This window comes from Oculina patagonica, chromosome 6, assembly GCF_052425735.1.
Source record: "Oculina patagonica isolate OP01 chromosome 6, crgOcupat, whole genome shotgun sequence".
In the NCBI taxonomy this organism is placed as follows: domain Eukaryota; kingdom Metazoa; phylum Cnidaria; class Anthozoa; order Scleractinia; family Oculinidae; genus Oculina; species Oculina patagonica.
The window spans coordinates 29,251,275-29,278,787 of record NC_135763.1 but is presented as its reverse complement, the minus strand read 5'-3'; the positions used below and the strand labels follow the sequence as shown (position 1 = coordinate 29,278,787).

Genomic DNA, 27,513 nt, shown 5'->3' with positions numbered 1-27,513 from the left:
AAATGGAATCTATGTACATGTAATATTAATAGTGGTGTGTATGTTTTTGTCTTCTGTTTGAAATCCATTTCCGAGAGTCAGTAAAGTTTTGATCTACTTTTGCGACAACAATATTTGAATGTTTCCTTTTCGTAAAGCGAAATTAAATTTAATAAAATTTCACGTCAGGCGCAACAAGTGCATGGTAGTTAGTGGAGCAGGTGTTTTGGCAGATGTGGCAAATGTTTGGTGTAATACATCTAAAGTTCGAACAGGTACCCCAGTGGAGTGATGGGCGAAAAAACAACATCACCATTAAGAAGGCTCAATACATAAAACTTCCCCAAGTGAAATGCGGATGTAAACCATGAAGAAAAGACCGTGCTCGATGAACTAAACCCTTAGAACGGATATTGCTTAAACTTGCAGATGCAATTGAAATCGATTTGAAGTAATAGAATACTGGTAACAACAGGCTACTTAACAAATACTAGTACTGGTACTGGCCCTGAAGAAGACTATAAGCTCTGCTAGTTGAAATATTGGCTATAAAATTTTGCCATACCGGCGTTGTACCAGCCTTGCTATCAATCTGGTTTTATAAATACTAGTATTAAAGTGTTTTAATATTGCATGACATTAAAATAATTTTATATCCAGTAAGGTCATGTATTTTTTTTATCAACTGGGGAGAAGGTAATTGGTTGCCTTTTATTTCTTATTAGTGAATGATAGGAATAAAACATAAAGGGAGTGTGTCAAATTTGAAGCCAGTGATTTAACTTTGTCAAATAATAAATAGTTGAATGCAACGGATTTCTTCCCTTTAAAAATTAATGCCTAATTTGGCCATGCGTGGGCAGATCTTTCAGAAGACCCAATTCCATCGTAAATCACGTCCGCGGACCACTCTCTTTCCAAAACATCAATAACAACAAGGGCGCATCGCTCAGACCTTCCAGGCTTTTGTCAGGCTTAACCTTTCTCCAAAATGTTTCAGGGGGTACAAACAAAGGGTAAAAAACAGTGTGTTTGGATTTCGATGTCATTTACTTAAGATAATAATGAAAAAACATATTTTGTATATGCGTAGGCAGATATTTCAGAAGACCCAATAATATCGTAAAACACGTCCGCGGACCACTCATCTTCCAAAATATCATGACAACAAGGACGTATTGCTCAGGCGCCCCAGGCTTTGGTCAGGCTTAACCTTTCTCCGAAATGTTTCAGGGGGTGCAAACAAGGGGTAAAAAAATAGCGTGTTTGGATTGCGATGATATTTACTTAAGATAGTAATAAAAACATATTTTGTTTGAACACAAAAAGAAAAAAAATTCAAACAATTGGTTTCGATTATTTAGCTTTTATTGTGACTATGGAAAAATATAGTATAAACTGACTGAAGTAAATTGCAAGATCTTGTATTTTATGACTACCATACTAATGTTTTGTCAGTCAGAAACGCGAATAAATATTCTATGGTCCAAAATTTAATTCATCGTCTGCAAAAGCAAAGACGTCCTATCAGGTTTGTCATGTTTAGATAGTACAGGCGCTTTCAGTATGTATATCGTTTGTTAACATTAAATACGGAGAAAACAACTGAACAAAAACAAACAACCAAACAAACACAGAAACTATAGAATGGCAGCTTAAACGCACAAATAAAACCCGTATTAAAAAATAAGTCAAACATGAAAAGGCAAACGTTATAACTCCAAAAGCAAATGAAATATCTAAATATCCGTATACGGTAAATTCAAATACGGAAGAAGATAAACAGTCCTCTTGAAACTTAACAGCTGACGCAAAATGCAATAAAAATTCAGTATGAGCATAAAAAATTTAATTCAAAACCTTTACACAACTGTTCAAGAGAGGAAAATTACCACTTGACTTGGGTTAAACAGATTTATCAAGGCAAATATACCTCTATTATAAAAAAAGAGCCAACGCCAGATCTTATTGCAAAGGGAAAACGACTCTTTGCACCAAAATGTGGTCCCTTCCGATTTTGGCTGTTGTGGTCACGGCTTTCGTGGCCGTCCATGCAGAGGATGAGGAAACATTTGCCCTGGTAAGACAATAATAACTTTAAGGCAAAAAAGAAGAAAAAGAATAACGGTTTTATGCTGTGTTATAGGGATTTTTTAACACAATGCGATACAAAAAAAGATTGAATCCACTTCGAAGGGCAAGTTATTATTGAAGCTTGCAGATTATTGATTAGCGCTACAAACCCATACATGTTCCTTTATTTGTAATTTGTGCTTTAAATTTTAAACTCTTTTTCTGACTGGTAGGCAATCCAGCTCTTTACTCCTGTTGCTAACAAGAATCAGTTACAAACGTTTACAAAAATTGTAAATCGTTGCTCGTATTCTACCGCCGACAGTTGTCGTTAGAAATCATATCATAAAAGATATTATATTTTCGTTTTATTTGATTTTTTTTTTTACAAGAGAATCGATAGCAACGAAAAAAGATTTCGCACAACAAGAAGAAAAGCCCTTTAACGCAAACCCGGGATTAAAAGTTACTCGAGGTTTTAGTTTAAGTTGTAAAAATTGTTTTCACTGTTTCTGTTTTTTACAGTGAGATTATTTAAAGACAAAACTAAGGAAAAAAGACAAAGGATATGGCAAATCCACATTGAAAAGTCACAAAACTCAATGCAAAACTCATGTAAATATTAAATATATTTAACCAAACTAGAGGTTTTAAAACATGTTAAAACATCGTACCACGCCTTCGTTACTTATAAGAAGAGACACTGGTTGAATCAGCTCCAAGAAAAAGATGGGTTTCAGAGGCGCTGAAGTTGGTGGCTAGCCCCTCACCCCCATTCCCTTGCAATATTTTGGAAACATGCCCAAGGAAAATTCAAACTTAACGTAAACACTGTTATCGTACGGAAAAAAAAGAACAGTGATTCATTATTTGTTTTAATTTTTTGACAACTCATTAGAACTACCTCAACCAATTTCACTACCTTTCAACGTCGAGGTCCGGCAATCATGACGTGGAAAAAGCCATCAGTAATTTCCAACGCTTCGCTGGCCTAAAGGTGACTGGCCGCGTGGACAAAGCTACGGTAAAGATGATGAAGAAACCGCGCTGTGGCGTGCCTGATGATGTAGCTGGTAATAACCGTGTTCGACGCTACAAAACGTCGTCTAAATGGAGGAAAACATCCCTGACGTACTTTATTCAACATGGCCGGGATCTTAGCGAAGCGCAACAAGATCGTATCTTTGCAAAAGCATTGCAGTATTGGGCTGATGTGTCATCACTGTCTTTTAGGCGAGTAAACAGTGCAAGTTCTGCCGACCTAAAAATAAGGTAAGATTTTCATTTCTTGACTGCGAAGTTAAGGGAAGATTTTTCAGTTGGTTTTTCCATTTTTCTGGTGTACAATGCATATTAAGCCAGTTTGAGCGAAGCAGTTGTAATAAACCCTCAAAAGGACTTTTATATTAGTAGAATAGTTCGGTTTGGTGGCAGGCAAATCAAGTGAAGTTGTTCTGCGAGACTATAACAAAAACGGTTAGTTCCATAATTGCTCTGTTATTCGATCAATCACTGAGTTTTGTTTTGGGGTAATACATGTATAATGATATGATAATTGCAGCAAAATCACTGCCAGAAGGTAATGTGCACGTAATTTTGAAGACATTTATTTGCAGAGTACGCAGTGGTCCTCTCGGCCAGTGAAAAGGAAGAATTGCGTCCAATGATAACGTGAATGATTGATTAATGTTTCATTAAAATACCTTTGAAACTAAGAACTGGGATACTGATCCCTTCATAAGCCGTAGTTTATCGTACGTTATTGTTGTGAAGAGAGTTGGTGAAGAGAAATTGTTATTTTTTTTTTTTCGTGATAGCCATGGCTGACAATAAAACACCCCTCTGTAACAGACCTGGTGAAACCCGACCTGGTGGGTTATTTTACCCTCCCTGGTGGAAATTTAACCTCCCTGGTCCCTGGTGATTATCTGAAAAATCCCTGGTCAATTTTATTTCTCCCCGGTGAAGGATTTTGTTTACCTGGTCAGGAAAAATCAACCAAAATCTTCTGAAAGAAAGCGACGCGCGGCTAAAAGATAATTTAATAATTGACTGTAACTTGATGTTAATAGCAAGAAGGTAATTGTTAACTTTTTTCTATTGTTTTTGTCGCTTGTTCTGCTGTCATGCACGTCACTGAAGAGACAAAACAGATCTATTTCCTTTTCTGTATATAATACGACCTTGTGAATGATTCAGAGCGATTTGAACAGCGCACTCGACCCAAAGCGAATGTGTGGAAGTATTTTCGACCCGGCTATCTACAGCTCTTTATAGAATAAATACGCAGAGGATAATCAGCTTGACCGATATAATTCTTGGTGAGTATTCAGTGCCTTTTTTCCGTCGATTAAGCAGCCTTGAACAGTTTGAGCGGCGTTTGATGTAAATATCGTGTTTAACTTTGCAGCCCGCCGGCACAATGTGATGTAAAAATATGCAAGTTATTCAAGTGCATTCAAGATCATTCAGGTGGCGTATTTCGGCAAATTTTAATTAAGCTGCCTCAAATTGTAAGTACAGTGTAAATAGTACTTTGTGTAGCTTTCACCTGCATGAAACTAATAATGCCTAGCTGGGGGACAGCAGTCATTAACACGTATTTTTCATTGTTCGCTAAATCCCGCGAAAAAAGGACAATTCACTCTAACTGTAAAAGATATAAGCAGACGGTTTTCTTATTTTGATTCTTTACGCATTGACCTTCCAAAAATGGATTAACGAATAAGAGCCGGCATTTTGAACATTTTGCAACTGTAACGGTAAACGGACAACACAGTTTAAATTTAAGCGCGCGCGTGCTAGACAACCACTGGATCTGTGTCTTGGTGAACGTCTCTTTTGATAATAAATCTTTATGTCAGTTACCTTCTGCAAAAGTAATTAAACTTGTATGTATTCAGATTAGCAGGGCTTGAGAGACGATCAAACTAGGGGCATAAAACTAGGGTCAAACTAGGTTCAAATTAGGGTCATTTACTAAGTCGTAAATTTATGTTTTGGCGGGTGTAATCCGTCAAGCGCAATGTTGGTTGCCTGATGAAGCGCTCGTGTTTTTTAACGTCTACTTTAAGCTGCCTGGTTACATATGAAACTCCCTTCAAAACGTACGGAATGTGATCTCGGGCTGTCTAATCTTTCAAAATTTCCCGGGGAGGCATGCCCCTGGACCCCCAGTAGCTTACACCTACGGCGTTCACACGATTGCATCTTTCAGATCTTTGGCGCTCTGAAGAACCGTCGTTTTATATCCTGCCTACAGGCCTGCTAAGAACTGGAAAAGTAACATGCATCTAAAGGAAGTTTAATCATTTTAAGGCGATTACGTCAGTCCATCGTCTTATATCATTAGGCGGTCGGCGGAATTTGTTCTTCTGTTCGTCATTGCATGCATTGCGTGCCGTTTATGATACTCTGATGGGCAAAGACTTGCGAGAATTTCAGAGGATTTCAGGAATATAACCCCTGCGACTGCTCCAAGTCCAAGTGCGAACTGACAGTGTCAAAAGTAAAGTAACTCATCGGCTCATTGTGACAATGATTTGCTAAATTTGACCCATTGCGGATCTAGTGGCGGTAATGCGCTGTGCGATATAAAGAACGCTCGGGATCGCAAAATCGGCCCGTTTGCCGTATAACGCGAAGGCCTTAAATGACTTCTTATACAAGAAATTAAGTCCGATGCCTTTATTCGATTCTGTTTCTCCTTTGCCACCTTACTTCGTGTATGAGCAGGATACAAACAGTACGTTACTTCAGTTGTTTACGTACAATTCCAAAAAAAACGGCGGTGTCATCTACAGCCGTTAGTTAGGCGACATCGGTGCGGAAAGTTGTGTACGATTACCCCGCTAAGTTTATTGCATATTGGGTCACAGTTTTGCATGTATACATGGTTAGATTTAATAAATCATCGACCTCCGTGGTGAAAAAAGTAATCAACCTGGTGGATTTTTGACTTCCCTGGTCGATTTTTTGTCGAAAACCTGGTGGAAAATTAGGTGTCACCAGGTCTGTTACAGAGGGGTGTAATAAATTCATGTTGTCACGTAAACCCTTTTCACGTATAATGACATGAAAAGGACGTATTCTAGACTTTTCAAATGTTCTATTAATATTACTAAATTCTTTTTAGTATATTCTGTTTTAGGTAATATTACTAGTCTTTTCGTTTGGCACATTCTGCTTGTTACTATTTTTAGCTTTGGAACTAGAAGGCACAGTGGGACCAGCGCTGAGAGAACCTGTGGAAGCACATTTGACGGTCCGGGTAGAGTTCTGGCTCATGCGTACTTTCCTTCAGATGGCCGCGCACATTTCGACGAAGACGAAAGGTATACTGACGGAACATCAAGTGGCACAAACCTTCTATGGGTTGCCACTCACGAATTTGGGCATTCACTTGGTTTGGATCATTCCGATGTGAGAGGTGCAATCATGTGGCCCATGTACACTGGGTACGTTGCCAACATGAGGCTTCATTCTGATGACATCCGAGGCATTCAATCTCTTTACGGTAGGGAATGAGAATATTAATATACACAATACTATTACTCACATCACATCACCATTAACAACACATACAATTTCCAACTTAGAATGATATCAGGAAATTAGCTGAAAGCAACATTTTAGTACAAAATTTCATGGTGAATAAGTAATTTTACTTAAAAGACCTTATACCCATCAAAAAGCATCTTTTCTAAAAATAACCTTTGTAAAGCAACTGACATAACATGTGAAAAACAGTTTACAGTCATTTACCGATCAGAATGTGTATTATTCCGAAGTAAAGGTGAACGGTTTTGAAATCGAACTTGGATGAATTAGACTATTACATAACCAAACAATAACTGCAGTTACACGAGGTCATTTTACCTAGTGAAAGTAAGTTTTTCACATTTAACCGATTTTTCCTTGGGGAAATTTACCGAGATAAAGTTATCTGGTTGACTGACTGAGAACAGTATTAACTTCCCCAGGTAAAACCCTCGGTGTATTGTAAGGTCGTCAGTTTCCCCAGGAAAGCCTGCCAATGAAAAGTTAAATTTTGGACAGTGCAGTCCAAGGGAAAACATTCTGTGGAAATCACGTTAACCTGGGGTGGAATAACCACAGCTATAATAATAATGGCTGTTACACATTGAAATAGGGTGATACATTTTGATGACATAAACTTTAAAAAAGTGTTTCAAGTGTCTTAGTGGAGATCACGATAGCTCACTAGAAACTTCAGTTCTTGTCTCTGAATCATGTTTTTGCATCATATTAGGATCTGGCGGCGGTGGTGGAGGAGGCGGTGGAGGCGGAGGAGGCGGCGGCGGCGGCGGCGGCGGTGGAGGAGGCGGAGGTTAGTAATGTTACGGTGTCATCACAAACAATAAGTCTATTGTTGATTTATAATTAACAATTATTCCACGAGCGCGCGTTGGATATGAGATGGTCAATAGCCAACGAGGCGCGTAGCGCCGAGTTGGCCATAACGACCTCATACCCAACAAGCACGAGTGGAATAATTGTTTTATTAAAAATGCCCAAAGAATTGCAATATTTTAGCTCCCGAGCTGTTTTTTGTGGGCGCGTTATCGGCTACCATATTTGTGTCAATGGTATATGAGCTCATATACCATTGCCTATTAACCAATCAAAACGCAGGAATTGCAATATACCATTGCTAGTTTTTAATAATAATTAATAGAATCAGCTAGGAAACGATCATGTCTGCGATGCTGGCATAGAAGTTGCAAACGCTGATCGATTAAAACATGACCATTTTGCTCATAACGTAAAAGAAAATGGGTGTACATTTTTATATTTGTAGTTTACGCTCTAAAGTAGTGCTTCAATGCATCTCAGTGTCCATCGAGCCATTTTTGACGATCTTTCATGAGCTATGTAAAATTTTCTGGTAACTACAATATTAATGTACGATTTGCTTGTCTTTATTTTTTCAAAAAAGAACTAAAAGTTATTTAAAAGAATTTAATTAGAAACGTCATATGCATGCATGGATTATTTTATATCGTAGACTGCAGAGACAGGGATCGCCGTTGCAGAGGTTGGACACGGTATTGCCGTAATAACAGATACGTACAGATGAACTGCAAAAAGACATGTCGTCGCTGCTGAACGTGAGGTTAGTATGGATAATAAGCAATTATTGAATGAGGTAGAGTATGATATGAAATATTAAAACACCCTCTGAGATCTGCCTATAAAAGCCGAATTCAATAATTGTTTTATTACTCATTCAAAATATTTCCAGAGCTCCAAATGAACAAGATGGAATTATTAGGGTTTTCACAGCACGCAAAGTACACAAACACACAGCAACATTCGCTTTTTAAAGCGAAAAAAGATTAAAAGATTAAAAGATTTAAACTTCAAAAACTCGGTTACCTTCGTTAAATATCTTGTCCTTTATAATAAGGAAATTCGTTTGAAAATCCTTAAAAAGGGGAAAGAGCTTCTAGGTTGCAAAATTTCTGGGGTATGGCTCGCACCTCCAGCGATCACAGGTCTTGCCTCGTCTATGCTAAAAGTAGGGGAATCAAATGGTCTTTGCGGGCATACGTGCAGAGCGTTTTTTTTTTTTGCGAGCACGAGCATTGACAAAAGTTAGCCTTGCGAGCAACGAGCACTATTCAAAAAGCTGCACTAAAAACCGCGCATGTAAGCACTTGTAAAAACATGCGAGCACGAGCAAACGAGCACCCACTAAAATTTTGCGAGCATTCCGAGCAAAAGCGTAATTTTCCGAGCACTGCAAAAGTTTGATGGACCATTCATGACCCCTAAAAGTCTGTCTACGGCCCTGCTTAGTGACTGTTACCGAAATAAAATATGAAAGCCAATTGACAACAAACACTGAACTGAACCAAGCCATTTAATATAACAATTGTAAGAAACAACAACGCGTACGATGGCAACAAATTCGTTTTTATTACTCTTAGCATCGACTGCTCTTTTACCTCTTTTTTCTGTTTTTTTCCAATAATTTTTCCAAAGTTCGCCTTTAGGGAAATTTGGGTCAAGTAAAATATCTTTACAGCATCAAACAGGATCAAGTTTTTAGCCGACCAACCAAACTGGCGACAGAAAATGAAAACATTTTAAAGTTAACCGCTGATGCTGAAATTAATTGATTTAACTGTCATCTCCTACGTTCAATTTTATTTTGTTTCTGCCAGTCTGACACACTTAGTTACCTTATTGCTTTCGTCTTTACATTGCAGGTGGAGCCAGGAAGAATGACATTACCGACATCCACCGGCAGTACCAGAATAGTTAGTTGTCGAAAACTCATTGTAGACGAGGCATGTTAAAATGAGTGATTCATTAAAGTCATATTAAATCAAAACGCTCTGATTCTATCTTATCTTTAATTTATTGTTGTTTTCTCATCTTGTATTGCCTGAGACTGAGTTACCGTTTTTTTTTCGCAACGATATATGTAGATCAAACTCCACATAATGGTTTAGGCGCTCATGCAGCGTGTTCTCAAATAAACGTATTGTTGCGCAACATCATAATTGCAAACAAAATGCTGGCGTTGCTTATTATGGTCTATATGATCGAAACAAAATCCAAATTTACAATCTTTATTCAATAAGCTTTCAAAAAATATGTAATTTATTGGGGTTCACCATTGATGGTTTGCACACAATTTCACTTGGAACGAAAACGCCAATTTTCCTTCCGTGATATCTTAAGCAAGGTAAATGGGTGGTAAGAGTAATGTATTAGTAGGCTTCCCCATCAGGTCGCGGAGATTATATTGACTATGAAGATGTTCAAAAAGCAAAAAGCTGGTTAAGAGTTGTTTCTTTGAAACGTTTCATATCAAGAACGTTAGAAAACCGCTTTCACTAAAACTTTACAAAGATATTGGAACTTGATGGAGATGCATAAGGATTTTTTTATTATTTTCTATTGAATGGATCACGCTTTGCGGCAATACTGTAAGCCACTAAAGATAACTCTTAAAAAAAACATGATTTTGTCCAATTTTTCTCACAGTGAATAATTTAAAGCAAGTTTATTTTACCACTCATTGACCAGTCAAAATCACTTTTGTGTCATATCTGACTTGGATTTTCTTTATTTCAAGTTTCACTGAAAGTCATTAGATTCTAAAGGCGCAAAATTTACATTTCTAGAATTCAAAGTCTTCAATCTTCCCTTCTAAAGCTTCATAGAAATTTGGCGTCAGATATGACAATCTACAATACACTAAGTTTACCTCCCGGCCGAAACAACTCATGAAGTTCTGTATTCGTGCTGAATTATTGCTTGCTTTTCGGCTTGCAAAGACTTCCCGGGCAAACACGAGTGAACTCATCATGATGCACTACTTCAATGATCGTAATTTTAAAGTGTATATGACACAGTTTTTTTTATTTGTCTGATCGAATGTACGTGGAATGCTGATGGGAACATCGAAAAAAGAAATTCGAAATCTCTTTTTTTCACCGCGTTTTCGCGCTCTAAAATCGTGAAATTTCACTTCCGGTTGGGTCCAAAACCGCGCACATTGGGGAGCTGGGTCTATTCTGCTTTTGACGTCATGGCCGGTCTAGACCCAGCTCCCCATTGTGCGCCGTAACGTTAAACAAGAATGCGCTCAGTGATGCACTCAATAACCAAACAAACCGAACATGGAATTTTAAAGCTGCGACGGCATAGATTTAAAATCGCTAAAATCACAACAACACGTGCGCTACTTCTAAATTCGTTTTGAGCCTAATACGTCAAGAGTAAAAACCGCCTTTTCATTTTACTTACCTGTATATTTGCTGATATGATATATGATAGCTTTATTTTCACACGCTGTTTCCATCGGTATTTCTAAAAAAACTATTATTACACTAGTATCCCTCTAGACTTCAGATCATTTACAAACTTCCAAGCCTTTAGCTTTTTTTTCGGTTTTCCGGCAACCCAGCCGCAATCTTCCTTTGAAATTCCCTGTTCAGTTTGTTTGGTTCTTGAGTGTAACACTTGTTTGACGTCACGGCGCCCAGTGGGGAGCTGGGTCTAGACCGGCCATGACGTCAAAAGCAGAATAGACCCAGCTCCCTACTGTGCGCGGTTTTGGACCCAACCGGAAGTGAAAATATTGCGTGTTTTAGGTTGAAAACGCGGTGAAAAAAACGAGATTTCGAATTTCTTTTTTCGATGTTCGCATCAGCATACCACGTAGATTTGATCAGGCAAAATAATATTAATAAAAAAACGTCTGTCATATACACTTAAACCCACGGACTATCGATAACACTGCACGCAGAGATGCATACTGATGTTGTAGTTTAAACAAGCTAAAAAAAGCAAACGCTGAATATTCCATAGAGTGGTTTGAGGTTTGGGACAAGCAAAAAGCTCGCTTTTTAATTCAAGCGCTTGCCCACCAAAGCCGCCTGCAGTGCGGGCTCCGTTTAAATTCTGGAAGGTTGCTTTTATGTACAGAATTTTTTTTATTCTGAAAATAAACAAATAAGTTTATCAGGCGAATTATATTCATTTACGAAATTATTTTTCCATCACGGTCAGGTGCAAGATTCCCTATAGAACAATTCCCTTTCAATCTTGTGACAGCTGTGGAAGTACTACTGCATTTCTACAACAATAAACCGCAAGCTAGTTAAGGTACCCCAAAACTTTATGTTCAATTTTCACACATTACCTGCAACCAAAAACAAAACATTGGTTAATTGAGGTTAGTTCCGATATCGAAATAAATTTGATTCTCCCTTCCACTCCGCCAATCTGCTTTGAGAGATAAATGTCAGGCGAAAGCATCGATCATTTCTATCGCCATTCTCAATGGAAATTGATAGTTATTTGATTTCTGTATGTTCTATGCAAATATACCTTCGTCACTGTGTTTAAGGGATACTGTCAAGGGGATTTTTCTGCTTTTCAGTAAAAAAGTACTAAAATTGGCGAAGTACTCTTGCTCGTACATGGAATGCACCTAGAACATCAAGTAAAGATACAAAGTAAATTGTTGTTGAAGAAAGAGGGGAGCGGTTATAAGTGTTTAGCTGTTTTTCCAGGCCACAAGGGCAGAAATTTAAAAAGTCAGCCTGACTTTTTCAAGTTGAGATCTGAAGTTCCTGATGGCATCACAACATATATACTTCTGCATGTTACTAACGCGAATTTCAAAAATTCGCGTTAATTTTTTGCACCTGCATTTACGTCATTGTTAATTTAAATAACACCGGATCGTTATTTAAAGAAACTTTTATTTTCAGCAAAGTTATGTGTAATCTTCTTGTCCGTCAAGGTCAGTTAGCACATCGTCATTCAATATTTATTAAATTAAAATGTTTTTTTTCGTAACGTTGTCTTCATCTCCAGGTAAATGGAGGGTAAATGAAGAAATAGCGTACTTCTACCTTCCTGTGCAATGTTCATGGCGTTTCTGTCTTCCCATTTACCCAATACCGGTATTATTTTGTTGGACGTTGTTGCCTGCTTGTGAAAAGCGCAGTATTTATATAAATTGTTACGCATAAAACATTTAATTTGCTTTAATTAAATGCATAAAAACGAGTACCACACGGAAATTCGCGTAAATTAAGTGCATGTAAACATAACTTTTAAAAAATTCGCGTTAATTTAATTGAGCGAAATTTCGTTCGCGTTATTAAAATGCTTCCTTATATTCCTATAATAAGGTAGTTATTTTATTTAAGTTTACTGTGGTTATTTTTGGGTAAACATACCGTAAAGGGATTGGATCCCAGCGATATCATCAGAATGAAGCTTCATGTTTGGAACATAGCCTGTGTAGTAAGGGTACATGGCTGCGTCGCGGACGTTTGAATGGGCCAGGCCTAAAGAATGTCCAAACTCGTGCGTTGCCACCCACAAGAGATTGGTACCGCTTGAAGTTCCATGGGTAAAGGTTTCGTCCTCGTCAAAATGAGCTCTTCCATCCGGAGGGTAATACGCATGCGCCAGGACACCTCCAGGTCCGTTGAATGGATAAGGGCAAGTTCTCTCCACAATAGTACCATAATGACTGAAACTTCCAAAACTAATGCAACAACGATGAGAATTATGGTTAAAGCTCGCAGACAATAACTTTAAACTTCACGTCCAGTGCAAACTGGAATGTTGTCCAGAAGTTCTGTATACCATAAGCGAGCTTACTTAGCAGAGATTTTGTCACCCTATCAGTAGTGTAGCAGCTCTCGTAAGCTTGTAATTCTAGTGCTCCGTTGGTGTAGCAATGCAACTGCCATTGTGTTTGCGGCTAGGGGTATTGTTTATGTTGTTTGTTCTACTGTTTTCTCGAAGGGAACCGAGCCATTCATGTGAGACCATGCGCAGTAGTGTAGCAGCTCTCGTAAGCTTGTAGGTATGCATGCCATGAAATCCAAAAATGAAACATTTTGGGTTTTTTCTGTTTTGTTTTAATCCGTTTTATATATAGCAATAATTCGATGCACTTACCTTATCTTTAAGTCGGCGCTGCGGGCGCTGCTAATTTCTTGGAATGTCAGTCCAGAGACGTCTGCCCAGTACTGCAGCGCCTGAGCAAATATACCTCTGGCAATGCGAAACAACAAGCAACAAACTCCGCCCACATATCAGGACTTCCGACTGGTAGGAGGGTCTCAATGGGGTTAACAGTTAGCCGTGAAATGGCCAAAAATTTAGCCGTTAGGCGTAAAAATTGGAAAAGTTTAACAGTTAGACGTAAAATAACTTATGTTCACCGTAAAAAATTGGCGGTCAGTAATTTTAAATAAAACAGATCAGGTCACTTCATCACCCAAGAATGGTCCTGAGACCTAAAATAAGTTTTTCAGTAATGAAAATTAATTTTAACTTTTAAAACAAAAGAAATTAATTTTTAACTTCTGTTAACCGTTATGGAAATAAATTAACCTTTGGCCGTAAAGAAGCCAAAATTTTGACCGTTAACCGTAAAAGCCACCACCCCATTAAGACCCGCTGGTAGCGGGCTACAGTGGTATATAGTTTACCTAAAAACGCAAACATATTTATTTGACTTAAGGAAGAAAATTTTTCAATGCAAATTCGAAAGCTCACATTATAGTGAAGCGTTAACAATTTCAATGGAAAAATCCCCCATGTCGTTTTCAGCTGAAAGAAAAATCATTGGTGAATAAACAAGACAACAAAGCCTTTTTTTAAGTTGAAAGTATATCGAAACACTTTATGACTTACACCAGGGGAAAGAATGAGTTTTGTTTTACCGAGAGCCTTAACATTGAGGGTCTCGGGGAAACAAAACTTGCTGTTTCTCTTGGTCATTAAATGCTTATTCTTGCTCCCATGAGCAGAAACGCTCCAAACTTGTTTGTTTTCAATTACCTTGTAGAAAATATCCATGTAAAATAAAATTTCAGACTTAAGTTTGTACTCACGTGGGGTAAGTCCTGGCCAGGTTGGACAAAATAAGTCAAATGAGTCTTTCTCCATTTGCCGCCGATAACATATCTTCGCAGACGCGCGTCCCCGCTGGCATCAGCAACACCACATCGAGGCTTTTTCATGAGGCGGACAGTTGAGTCATCCAGTTCGCCGCTGACTGGGAGACCATAGAACTCTTGAAACCTTGTGATGGCCGTGGTAACATCGTGGTTGCCACTTCGAGAGGATGATATATACCCGTAATGACCCAGAAATTTCTTAGAGAGAATTCGCATGACGTACATATTAAAAACACTAAACCTCTTATGGTAAGTATAAATTGGTGTCGGATTAAACAACAAGTCAAAACCTTCCTTTTTATTACGTTAAGTTGTTAAGGAAGAGCAAACGATCAAGATGATTTAAAAACTAAAGTGAATGTCAGTATTATTTTTTTTTCTTCTCCTCTTTCTTATCTACCTTTTAGCGCTGTTGTTCAGTTTTTTTTTTCTTTCTGGGCATGTTTTTAGCCATATCGCAATACCATGTACGTGGTCAAAAACACTCAGGTTAATTTTCGTCGACCACGTTTCTACAAATCCAGTAAGATATTAACTTTCAGGTACCAGGGAAGTCAAATTAAAGGAGCTGTTAACGATAATTTTTAAGGCGTCCTTTGTACATAAAGGCATTTAATTTAATTTGAAGAAAATATCCAAATTTCCTCAGCTAGAAAAACGCCAATTGATAAATAGTAATCCGATACACTCAGGATCGTTACGACTGACATAGATTAAGACTTATTACGAGAGCCAAACTAAAAAAAATACATTTACTATTTATTCAAGAGGCTTTTCAAATAGTGCATTCGTTTCAAATTTCCACGTTTTACAAGCAAACTTTTCTCGACAATACTTTTACATCAATTATACCTAAGAACGTGTTAATTCGTCACGGTCCTCTTTCTACGCAAAAAGATATCTAGAGATTAAGTAAGTAATTCGAAAACTAAAAAGTGATAAAATTAATCTGCCTTACTTTTTTTACGTTAATTAGCCGATAACAAAATCAAAATATTCCTGTATTTCATGGTGTTAATTTTCTAAATAAGTTCCAAATTTAGATCCCAATATAATTTATATTTTAATATTTTAGTCCATTTGGTGTTACATACTTAAATACTTTATTCAAGTTGCAAGTGCTACTACATACAAATAAAACAAAAAATAAAAAAGGCATCTCGAAACGGAAGTTATAAGGTTAAACCTATGTAAAAGGGACCTTATTTTTCTCTTTTCTTTGTTTGGCTTTTATTTTCTGCAAATTTCATGTACAAATGTACTGAAACATTTCTGCAATGGAATTAAATAAAATAATGCAGACATACCAAGGCCATAGTTTGGTCATCTTCGGAAACGGCTTCCTTAAAGAGGAACACCACCAACAGAGCGACGGTAAGCATTGTCTTGATGTGTCCGTGGCTAGTTAAGAATAGAAGTAAGCTTTCTGGGAACTGGCTAAGGTATTTTATAGTACTAAGTAGCATAAAAGGTGTCTTACACCAGAAACAATAGAGTGAAATGTTTTCAATGATATGTGTGTGCATGAAAATAGCTTTACTTTTCATCAGCGTAAGAATTGTAAATACAGGCACGATAGCACAATCACTGGTGGACCGGCTTAGCAATAATAACTTTTTATTTCTTCTTGTTTCTTCTTGTGTACAAACAAAAACCCCTCAGTCAGATGCTGTCCTATTGCAGCTATTCAAATTGATGTTTTGTGTTACAGTCGTTGGGTGATGACAACTGTGAATTCCGTTGATTGTGTCAAAGGTTCCCTCCGCACTTTAAAATTTTATTTGAAACGTTTCTCACACTTCTCCACAAACCTTTTGACTTAAGTTCATTCACCTTGTTTACAAAATGTTTTTGTGTTCTTTTATACGTTTCACCTTTTCTTTTTGTCTGTTGAAACTGCCTGACAATGGAACATTTCATGTGTGTACATTTTACTCCAGATGCCTTATCTTGTTTATTTTTTACTGTAATGTTTTCTTTCCAATACCTTTATTTCCTGCAATAGAACAAACATTCATATTACGCCATACTTTTTCAGTCTTTAGAAGTTTCCGATGACACCAAATAATAAGTGGTCAATCCAAGGATCGAGTGGTTTCAGAAATTTATTTCCTACCATATCAGTCCGAAATCTGTTTAAAAGAGGGAGAGTAGCACGAGTAGAGAGTTTCTTGTGATTTTTGTGCCAGACTGATATGACTGAAAAAGGTATAAAGGTATAGACCTTTGTTTTCAAATAAAGTATGTATGTATGTATGTATGTATGTATGTATGTATGTATGTATGTATGTATGTATGTATGTATGTATGTATGTATGTATGTATGTATGTATGTATGTATGTATGTATGTATGTATGTATGTATGTATGTATGTATGTATGTATGTATGTATGTATGTATGTATGTATGTATGTATGTATGTATGTATGTATGTATGTATGTATGTATGTATGTATGTATGTATGTATGTATGTATGTATGTATGTATGTATGTATGTATGTATGTATGTATGTATGTATGTATGTATGTATGTATGTATGTATGTATGTATGTATGTATGTATGTATGTATGTATGTATGTATGTATGTATGTATGTATGTATGTATGTATGTATGTATGTATGTATGTATGTATGTATGTATGTATGTATGTATGTATGTATGTATGTATGTATGTATGTATGTATGTATGTATGTATGTATGTATGTGTGTGTGTATGTATGTATGTATGTATGTATGTATGTATGTATGTATGTATGTATGTATGTATGTATGTATGTATGTATGTATGTATGTATGTATGTATGTATGTATGTATGTATGTATGTATGTATGTATGTATGTATGTATGTATGTATGTATGTATGTATGTATGTATGTATGTATGTATGTATGTATGTATGTATGTATGTATGTATCTGACAACTCGTTACAAAAAAAACATTGAGAGAAACTGGATACTAGATTTCTGTTTTAAAGATGAGAGAATAGTTACTAGTTTTAGTTTTGAAGATTGCGTTGATATCGTATTCTCATCCTTTTTTCCTTCCCACTTCTTCTTATGGCTGAACAGTAAATTACAAAAATTAATAGTTCAACAGACAATAAACCTACCAAAAACAGAAAGAAAAAAAAATAGCCTTCGTTTTATGTCGGCCTTCGCGTCGGTAGTGTGTTGGTCTGTAGGCCGATGAATTAGTAGTGTGTCGACCGACGCGTGGAAAGTGTGTCGGCCGACGCATCGAAGGGATGTCGGCGTCGCTTTGGTGGTGTTTTGGCCGACGCATCGGAGGGATGTCGGCACTCGCGTCGGATGGATGTCGGCCGTCGCGTCGGATGGATGTCGGCCGTCGCGTCGGAGGGATGTCGGCCGTCGCGTCGGAGGGATGTCGGCCGTCGCGTCGGAGGGATGTCGGCCGTCGCGTCGGAGAAATGTCGGCCGATGCGTCGGAGAAATGTCGGCCGACGCGTCGGAGGGATGTCGGCCGTCGCGCCGGTGGTGTATCGGCCAACGCGTCGGAGGGACATCGGCCGTCGCGTCGGAGGGATGTCGGCCGTCGTTTTTCGGCTACGCTACCGACCGTTATTTGGATTGGATTCTTTACTTTAACCCTTCATGGTCATAAATTTTCACCACTATGATTCCTAATTCACTTTACACGATGGTTGCTTATGTGGGCGCAATTAAAGCGATTGTAAGTTTGTAGCGTTAATTCGGATACAGCATTCGAACGACATACTAGGCTATCCCGAATTGATGACTTGAATACGGTACAGGCGCACAAAAGGCACTTTGTTTCTTTCCTTGGCCTTAAGGTATTGCCAAGCAAATACTGCATTGGAGATTTTGACATCAAGATTTATCGGATGGCACTGAAGTATGCTGAGTAAGAAACGGACTCAAAAAATTATTTTTCTTATATTCAGGACGAATACATTGTGACTATAACAGTTTCTTGATCCGAGCGGCGAATCTTCTTTCGAATTCCGCCTGGATTTGTAATTAAGGTACGCATAAAAGTAAATTATTGCATTAACTGATTGACAATAAGAGAAGAGAAAAAGCATGTTATGTAGCTAATGTAGCCTCTCACACAGTATATTTATGGTCGATACGCTCTTCCCGCAGAGTGCGATATTCCTTTATTGGAATTGGTCACTATTAATATTTTACGTAAAGTGGGGAGATTGGGAAAAATGAGGGGGATGGCCAAGGCTAATAGGGGGGGGGGGGGGTTGGGGGGTCAAGGCTAATTAAGATATACAAATATATTCACAACTTTAGCTGTTTATAAATATATTTGCTGTTGTTATGCTGTTTTTTTTTGCGACAAACGGAATATGAAGAGAGTGAACCTGATACTAGAAAGGGAGGAGCCGTTGCGCAATTAACTCTTTCAGTGCTAAAGTCGACTTTTGTCGACATTTGGAGGAGCAGTCAATGAACCACTTGTGACGTCATCAATTTAAAAGTCAGCAGATTTTGGTGATAAGCATCTGATAGAGCTAGGTTTGACCTTTTCAAAGAACTATTCATTTTGCGTATCGGTCGCATCCTGACAGAGCTAATCGAGAAAAAGTCAATCACTTTTTGGTGCAAAATCGGTGCTGTAAACAGGCCAAAACACCTGTATTAGATCGAGGTCCTCCTTTCAGGGTTTACCGATGTTTTAATCAAAACTTTTTTTAGTATAAAGGAAGGACGGATACAGTAGAAGGAAGTGGAAATTACAAAGCCGAGAAAAAAAAAAACGAAAAAAATGGCCAAATTATGGCTTATGAGCATGCGCCAAAGTACATTTTTGTTCATTTCTCCATGAAATCTTCGTCAAAATCCTGCTGCATCGTTGAAGTGTTTTTAAAGCAAAGTTAAGGGAAATTCAGGCTCGTAGCATCAAAAATTCAGTTTAACGGTTAAAAAACCCTGTTTTTGGAGAAATTTAGCACTGAAAGGGTTAATCCCTTTGAGCACGTGCTTGCCTAAAGATGGGGGGGGGGGGGGAGGGCAAATTACATCACTCAGAAAAATCGATGTTCTATGAAAACTGACAAAATGAATGAACCAAAACAACCCAATAATTTATTTTCCCTTTATTCTCTTGTTCATTTCTAATGTGCATGCACTGCTACAACAATTAAACCGCGAGTAAATTAAGGTGCGGCTCCCACACTTTGTCCTCTTTTTTTCAGACGTTACCTGTAACCAAAAAGAAACATTTCGAATTTCAGTAATTTAGCGTAGTTCTGATATCAAACTACCCATAAGCTCTATTTTCTACACTCCTTGAATCTTAGATTGACTTTACAGAATAAACAGCGAGGACCGTGACATGATTTGTATCAGGGCCGGATCCAGAAAATTCAGAAAGATGGGTAGAGAGAATTGTGGCGAGAGCGCAACGCTCCCCTACCAACTTCCTCGCCTTTCTCCCCACCTTCCCTAATATAAAATTGAAGTTCGTGGAAATTTTGCTAACAGCATTCTGGGGTGACATTTGTGACCAAAATTAAGGCTTCGGGAGAGAAAAGTGCGGGTCGACTCCCCCTCCCCCCCCCCCTCCTCTCTCTCTGTCTCTCTCTCGCTTAATGCGCCCTTGCTATTCTTTGTCCCAAAAAGAATTCATAATTTTTGTTTCTCTGTTTATGAATGTTCAACGCATTGATAAAAGAAGACCATCTCAAATTTTAAGTTTGTTATTTTCCTGGATGAGCTCCTTGTCTCTTTCGTCATACGTCATAAATGTTCTCTTCTCTAGAACTGTAACTTAATGTTAACTTTTACTAACAACTTACAATTATAACATGTCTTCGCACACCAGTACTTCATGTTGTCAGGGTACGACTGGCAGTAACCAGCATCCTTATAAGGTTGGCATGAACTCGTCAACCTGTCGTCGCAGTTTCCTATAATATGTATTGACAAGTCATACAAAAATAAGCACAACGGATAACAAAGTCGCATCCCAAAGAATGTAAAAAAGGGGTAAGAGTTTAATGGCACTGCAATCTCATCTTCCCCGCTCCTCCCCTGCAATTTTGCTTTTTTTTAACATGCTACAGGATAGTAGCTGTTGTTGCTCGTTCATTGTAAATATTGTTTGCCTCTGTTTACTCATCTTCGTTATTTTTAATTATAAACCCTCTAAACCAAACTGAATTACGTGTACCAATTTAGGGTAGTTTTTCACAGGCTTTATCTTTAAAACGAAGTCGGTGACCCCCACTTTTTTTTGCAATTTTGAAAACAAGGAACTCTTTATTTGATCGCAATAAAAATATTTAAAACAATTTGAGGTAGAAAATGTTGGCCCGAGCGTCTTAAAGTTGCCCACCACTTATTCAAGAACAGTAAAGACCAAAAAATTTGCGAAATACTCGAGACGTAGCTCTTTTAAATACGATAAGTGGACTCACCGGAATCCGTGGGGGCTGGTGTCACTTCACCACCACCGCCGCCACTGTTACTACCTGTTTGTAAATAAAATAATTAATTCCCTCTTTATAATTAACAATATAGTAAAAACCGGTGTATAAAAACACCTATTTTGGCGGTTCAGGCTGATTTGTAATAGTAATTGGACTGAGTGGAGTACAATTCAGGGAGTAATCGGGCGAGTCATTTCGAAATCGGTCGAGCGCGCCGCGCGAGGCCGATTTGAAATTACGAGCACGATTACTCTCTGAATTGTACGACACGAGGTCCAATTACTGATTAATCGCGTCAATAACAAAATTCGAGGTTAGGAAGTCTTTAGGAACCTTTTCTGTGAAGAAAAGTCAAGGGTAAATTCAGTTGGTTGCACAAAAAGTTAGAAAACAGCAAGAAAAAACCCATTCAAATGCGCATGATTGACGCGCGGATGGCGTATGTGTCCAATTACAGGTATCCAATTTGAAGTTGCTCAAATTGGATACCTGTAATTGGACACCCACGTGATCGCGCGCCGATTACGCGACAAATAGGCGCGCGCAGAACCAATCAAAAACGAGAATTAATATTTTGTTATAGATACGATTAGGTTCTTTATATAAAGGGTTATAATCTGCAAAATCAGCTTGTTAGTGTTCTTAAGTGTTCTTAAAAAAAGTTTCTTAAAATAAGAAACATATAAGGCTACCAATAGATGAAATCAATATATATGCACACAATTGTATTTTAATTTTAAGAAAATTGATAAATCAAGGCAATACTGTACTGTAATTGGGGTGGAACTATTATGTGTGCAACGAAAAGTAGTGTTGATCTTTGATATTTTTTCATATAAGAACAACTTTCATTTTTCAGGCTGAATGTGTTCTTATATAAATGGTACTTTATTTCCTAAAATCAGGCCTGGGTGTTCTTAATCCACTTGTTCTTATACGTGGGTTTTTACTGTATCGCAATTTCCAAGAACGCCACCAGCCCTTCCCACATAAAAGAAAAACTGAGACTGAACCACTTTCAGGTTTATCGGGTATGTTGTTGTGCTATTTTCTTGCGGTATTACCTTTTACAAGGGTCGAATATACACACTCTGGGAAGCAAATGTTCAGTTTTCTCTTTTACCCGGTATAGGTCTAAAAATCACCCAAAGGACGCTTTTAAATCACTTTTCACGGAAATATGCATGCATGTACATGTCTTTCAGCTGACATATGTGTTAAACTGAAATTAAAAATAAAATTTTCCATCTACGGCATGAAAATTGAGATTTAAGTGAATTTAAAGGTGGTTAAATCTGGTGTAAAGTTGGTTATCCAACTTTACACCATCAATGAAACGTTGTTAAAGGTGGTTAAACCGACCTTTACGCTACCGTGTGAAAATGTGATTCATAGCTATTGAAACATCCTATGTTGAAAGGCATAAAATCACAGGTCCATGTACGTTTTTACTCTCCATTGTTCATTGTGTACCACCCTAAAGGTCTTCTTACCATACAGAGATTGAATCCCTGCAATGTCATCAGAATGCAACTGCATGTCTGGGACATATCCTGTGTAGTAAGGGTACATGATTGCCCCTTGGATGTTTGTATGCTGCAGGCCCAGGGAATGTCCAAACTCGTGCACCGCCACCCATAAAAGATTGGTTCCACTGGAAGTGCCATGGGTGTAGGTTTCATCCTCGTCAAAATGGGCTCGCCCATCCTGAGGGAAGTACGCATGCGCCAGAACTCCTCCGGGTCCATTGAATGGGTAAGGACAAGTGCTTTCCACACTGGTTCCACCGTGAGAGTACCTCCCAAAGCTAATTTAAAGGAATGTGGTTTATCAAAGAGCAACTTTAAATTTGAATATATTATTAAATACTGAGTTATAATTACTATAGTTTAGTAGATTAGGTATAATGTATTTTTGGTGTTAGTTATGCCATAATGGTTCGTATTAGTGTGATTTGTGAACGAGCTTATTCTTCTTACCTCCTACACAATCCACCAAAAAGTTAATGTGTCCTGATAATTATTATTTTAATATTCAACTGACGAAGTTCATTTTGACATTCTTAACTTGATAATTAACAATTATTGGATTCGGTTTTCGCATAATAGCGATAATTATCAAGGCCAAAGTTTCTATTATCTGCCGAAGCCGAAGGGTGAGGCGGATGACAGAAACTGAGGCCTTGATAATTATCGCTATCATGCGAACCGAATCCAATAATTATTTTATTATGCACAGTCCTGAGCTGCACTTGTAAAGACAAGAGCGCGCACAAAAAAAAGCTGATCAAACTGCTGGTTAGTGTGTTTGGTAACGTCACTTCTGAATGCATAAAACTATTGTCTGTAGGTATGACGTCACTTCTACATATGTAAAATCTAATGTCTGTAGGTATGACGTAAGAGAAACAGCCAGCAAGAATTAGCTGCGTGCTTATAGCCAATCAAAATCAAGCTGGTGACACCAATGTATAATAATGGTCATTGTTACATTATAATGATTGTTATCAGTCTTGATTTAGTTGAGTTTTATGCTTTTGCAATACTTTGTGTATTTATGGTCATGCAAATAAAGCTTGTTGTTGTTGATTGCTGCAGTCTATAGATATTCGACTTACCTTTTAATATTATTTTCTTTTTTTTTTTTTTTTTTTTTTTCTTTTTTTTCTTTTTTTTAAAAAACTCAAACCCCCAAAATAATAAAAAAATTTTCATTTTTTTTTTTTTTTTTAATTTATATTTTTTGCCCAAACCCAAAAAACCCCCAAAACCCCTCATTTCCAAATTAATTCCCCGAAAACAATAATATTTATTTTCGCGGGAACTCAATTTCGCGAAAATGGAACGGGTATACTTCGCGGGACTTTATTTTCGCGATTTGGCCAAAATAAATACGTCATTAACATAAGAATTACAAAAGAAAAGGTTTAAAATAATTTTTTACGGGTCTTTAATTTAGCGATTCTTTGAAAGTCGCGAAAATCGCGAAAATAAGTAACAATAAACCATACACAATGAGTAAACTCTTGTAGTGTTAAAACAACCAATAATTACAGCAGCAAATCTCATCCCATTTTCCAATTTAGTTTAAGGTCATTTCAAAAGATAAGAGATAAAAAATTGTTGTTAAATTATCTTATATATACGTCATATATACAAACTAACGAAACTACCTTATTTTGATGTCGGCCTCAGCGGCGCTACCGGCTTCACTGAATGTCAACCCAGACACGTCAGCCCAGAACTGCAGTGCATCAGCAAATATCTGCCTTTGTTGGTCCTACGTTACATAGTATAAAATATAATATACAGTAAAAATAATATCTTCCTCACATTCGTTTGCACCATTACGAGATCTGAACAAATCGCCTCTTGCAAATCATACTTCAAGTCAAAGAATAAGCTATTTGAACATGTTCCTTAATGGAGAAAATTTCTAAAAAAAATGACTTATGATTTACGCATCTAAGTACTACGTCAGACTAACGCTTTATATATTTCTTATGCGTATTAGGATGAACACGTTGGGGTCTGCTGTATGTTGTTTGTAAGGTGTATGTACTGGACTGAGTGTGTTTCTGAATACGTGAAATATAAATAAATATTTTAAAAGAATCTGATTAGGCTTATGGCAACGAAAAGATTATGAATTTCTTAATAATTGCAATATTACAAGTGACGTTATCAACGTTTTTATTGTGCAGTTTTTGAGCGATGTAGTGTAATGTATATTGTAAGTAGTCTAATGCAAAATGTGTAGTTTAACATGTAATGTTAATTAATGTAAGTAGTGTTATCCAATGTGAACGTGAGAATTGCTGTAGATTACTAGCAGAATGCTGAAAAAAAATAAAAAAATAATAATAATAATCGTACTCACATGTGGTAGGTCCTCGCCAGGTTCGACAAAATAAGTCAGGTGGGTCTTGCTCCATTTGCCCTGAGTAGCATATCTACGCATGCGATCTTCTCCAGTTGGATCACTCATACCACATCGAGGTTTCTTCATGAGACGGATAGTTGAGTCATCGAGTTTGCCGCTGACCGGAAGACCAAAGTACTCTTGAAACCTGCTGATGGCCGTTGGTACGTCGTGGTTGCCACTTCTGGACTTTGATATATATCCGTATTGGTCAAGAAAATGCTGAAAATGAATTATCGTGGATATTTAGTGAATTATTTTATATATTGGTTTCGGATAAATTAGTTACTTATTGATATTTCTATACATTCAGTTCTAATTACAATATATACTCCGTGGGGTGCAGATAATTCTGGATATTCAGTGTCGCCAGCTGTCGAACCCAGTCATTGCATGTCGATCGCACGAAATTAAAATTAATGAAAATGCGGAAAATATTAATAGAAAAAATACTTTCCGGTCTACTGCCGTGGATTGTTGGTAAAATATATATAACTGGATTTATGAAAACGTGGTCAAAGAAAAGTCGGTGACCTGAGTATTTTTGACCAAGTACATTACACTGCGATGTGGCCTAAAAACATGCCGAGAAAGGGAAAAAAATGAACTACAGCGCTGAAAGTTAGAAAAGAGAGAGGAGGAGAGAAAAAAAGACTGACATTCACTTCAGTTTTAGTATCGTCTACTTTGGAGATGAAAAAAAAAAAACGCGTTTACGTCGATTTGCGCTAACAACGATGAAAATTTCATTAACCTGGTTTTTATAAATCCAGTCATATATTTTTAATATAAATTACAAGGTAAGATTATATAATCAAGAAACCATGTGAAAGACAATGGTGGATAAAGCAGATAAAATATTTATTCAGTATTATGCTACACTGGTTAACAAAACAATTAGGGTTTTTTTCAGAATTTCTTTTCGCAACGTTTTCAAGTTGTGCAATAACATGACCATTTTTTTTAACTATGAATATTACGCCTTCCACTTTTATTACAGACTAAAAAAATTTTAAATAAAGATAATACAAAAAAAACTTTTTTTCAGCTTTGCCTAAGTTAAGTAAGGCTCTGACGAAATGGTTAAAATTTATGTAATCCAAATTACGATCCTAGTAATGAACGTTTTATTATTCTCTGAAAACATCGGTTAAAGCACTTTGGAAGGTAGATGTTAAAGTTCTCTTTCAACATCATAAAGCTTTGATAAGTAGAAAAAGCTTAGAATAATCGTCGTCTGTACTTATTTGAAATTTTTTTAAATCCCATACTTACCAAGGCCATAGTTTGGTCATCTTCGCAAACCGCAATCCCAATGAGGAACGGCAGCAGAAGTACAGCAGCCAACATATTCATGATTTTTCTGTAGAAAGCTCCAATTGAAAGTGAGCATTCTGGAAAAATGGCTCACTTATTTTATAGTGATAACTTCGACAAGTGACAAGTAATATCTTACCCACGACCTGTCCTAAAAAGATAAAATGCTATCAATTATTTTCATTGTTTTTTGAAGATACGTGCTTAAATATTTTATAGCTAATCTAAATGCTGGTATCATATTCTACTTACAGGCCAGCTAAACAAGTACAGTGTACTTGCTCGCTGTATAGCCAGAAAAGAACTCAATACTAGGTAATTTCCAATTTCAGCTACTCAAACAAGTCTTTTGTGTCAGGTTTTCTGTGAGGTATATATGACTACAGTTCTGTTTGTATTCAATTGTATACAATTCTTTTCACACTTAAAACAGTTTTTGTCACATGGCAACAGCTGCTTTGACGTTAGTGTATTCTTCTTACTTGTACAATGTTCTTGTGTTATTTTACACCTTTCACCTTGTTACTTGTCCAATAAACACCCCCATTAAATCCGAAAATTGAACACTCCTTATTTACATTTCATTTGAGAGCTTATTTACCTCCTATAAGACATTTGTGGTTCGTCACACACAATCTTAATACAAGCACAATTTTCGCCGTTGTTTTCATTCGAGGATTTCCATCATCACGTACCTAAATCATTGATACGGATAATCACCCGTGTGCCCGATCTTTGAAAGCTTAGAAAAATTTGTAATTGCTTCGTATTCGTAATAAAAATTGAAACGCCACTAAATGAACGCCATGGAGATTTGCCTTCACTTAGCTGTCGCTTTGTTCTAAGTGTATTTACTTAATGTTTGTTGAAATAATCTCTACATGGTGCGTTGTATTGTTTTATATCTTACACCTTGCTTTTCATCAAATAAAAAAGTTATTATGTTCAACAGTATAGCATGTTCTTGTTTGCATTATATTTGAAGCGTCATTCAGTCTTTTTCATCCAGTTTATTTTATCTTTTACTATGATTTTTTTTTATTTCGATACTTTGTCCATTGAAAAGTATAAGAAAGCGCAAAGAGAATCGTGTCCAAGTTAGTTTACCGCACCAATTTTAAAAGAAACAAATAATAAAACGATCCAGAACCAATTTACGACGTAAGGTACCTCATGTTAGTCTAATTTGTTACAAACAAAAAGTATATGAATAAACGTATCCCGTATTTTATACACTTCATTTGCAAGAAAAATCACAATTACAGAAACAACGTGGAGTCCTATAATTATTAACTTACGTCGCCATATCCCTTAGATTGAGCGT

General features: G+C 37.1%; 3 protein-coding genes across 4 annotated transcripts; 1 reads left to right on the top strand and 2 right to left on the bottom strand.

The window, feature by feature from the left end:
* The first annotated feature begins 1,942 nt into the window (after positions 1-1,942).
* Positions 1,943-9,412, top strand: LOC144656543 (matrilysin-like). Its single transcript, XM_078516767.1, has 6 exons — positions 1,943-2,059; positions 2,951-3,324; positions 6,255-6,568; positions 7,325-7,402; positions 8,081-8,188; positions 9,288-9,412. Exons 1-5 carry the CDS (start codon positions 1,979-1,981, stop codon positions 8,179-8,181), a joined length of 948 nt encoding a protein of 315 aa, XP_078372893.1. The 5' UTR covers positions 1,943-1,978; the 3' UTR covers positions 8,182-8,188; positions 9,288-9,412.
* Positions 9,413-11,723: 2,311 nt separating this feature from the next.
* LOC144657998 (matrix metalloproteinase-19-like) lies at positions 11,724-15,904 on the bottom strand. Its single transcript, XM_078518328.1, has 6 exons — positions 15,830-15,904; positions 14,453-14,720; positions 14,286-14,292; positions 13,516-13,611; positions 12,783-13,096; positions 11,724-11,734 (listed from the first exon to the last, which is right to left on the bottom strand). The coding sequence occupies exons 1-6, from the start codon at positions 15,902-15,904 to the stop codon at positions 11,724-11,726; spliced, it is 771 nt and encodes a 256-aa protein (XP_078374454.1).
* Positions 15,905-19,601: 3,697 nt separating this feature from the next.
* On the bottom strand, positions 19,602-26,282 carry LOC144656197 (matrix metalloproteinase-19-like). Of its 2 annotated transcripts, none has more exons than XM_078516440.1 (7): positions 26,148-26,282; positions 24,831-25,094; positions 24,124-24,230; positions 22,445-22,758; positions 20,940-20,993; positions 20,302-20,429; positions 19,602-19,704 (listed from the first exon to the last, which is right to left on the bottom strand). In XM_078516440.1, the coding sequence occupies exons 1-7, from the start codon at positions 26,226-26,228 to the stop codon at positions 19,606-19,608; spliced, it is 1,047 nt and encodes a 348-aa protein (XP_078372566.1). In that variant the 5' UTR covers positions 26,229-26,282; the 3' UTR covers positions 19,602-19,605. The 2 variants fall into 2 exon arrangements, with proteins under 2 accessions (XP_078372566.1, XP_078372567.1); XM_078516441.1 differs by having other exon boundaries at positions 19,602-19,722; positions 20,319-20,429.
* Between the last annotated feature and the right edge of the window lie 1,231 nt (positions 26,283-27,513).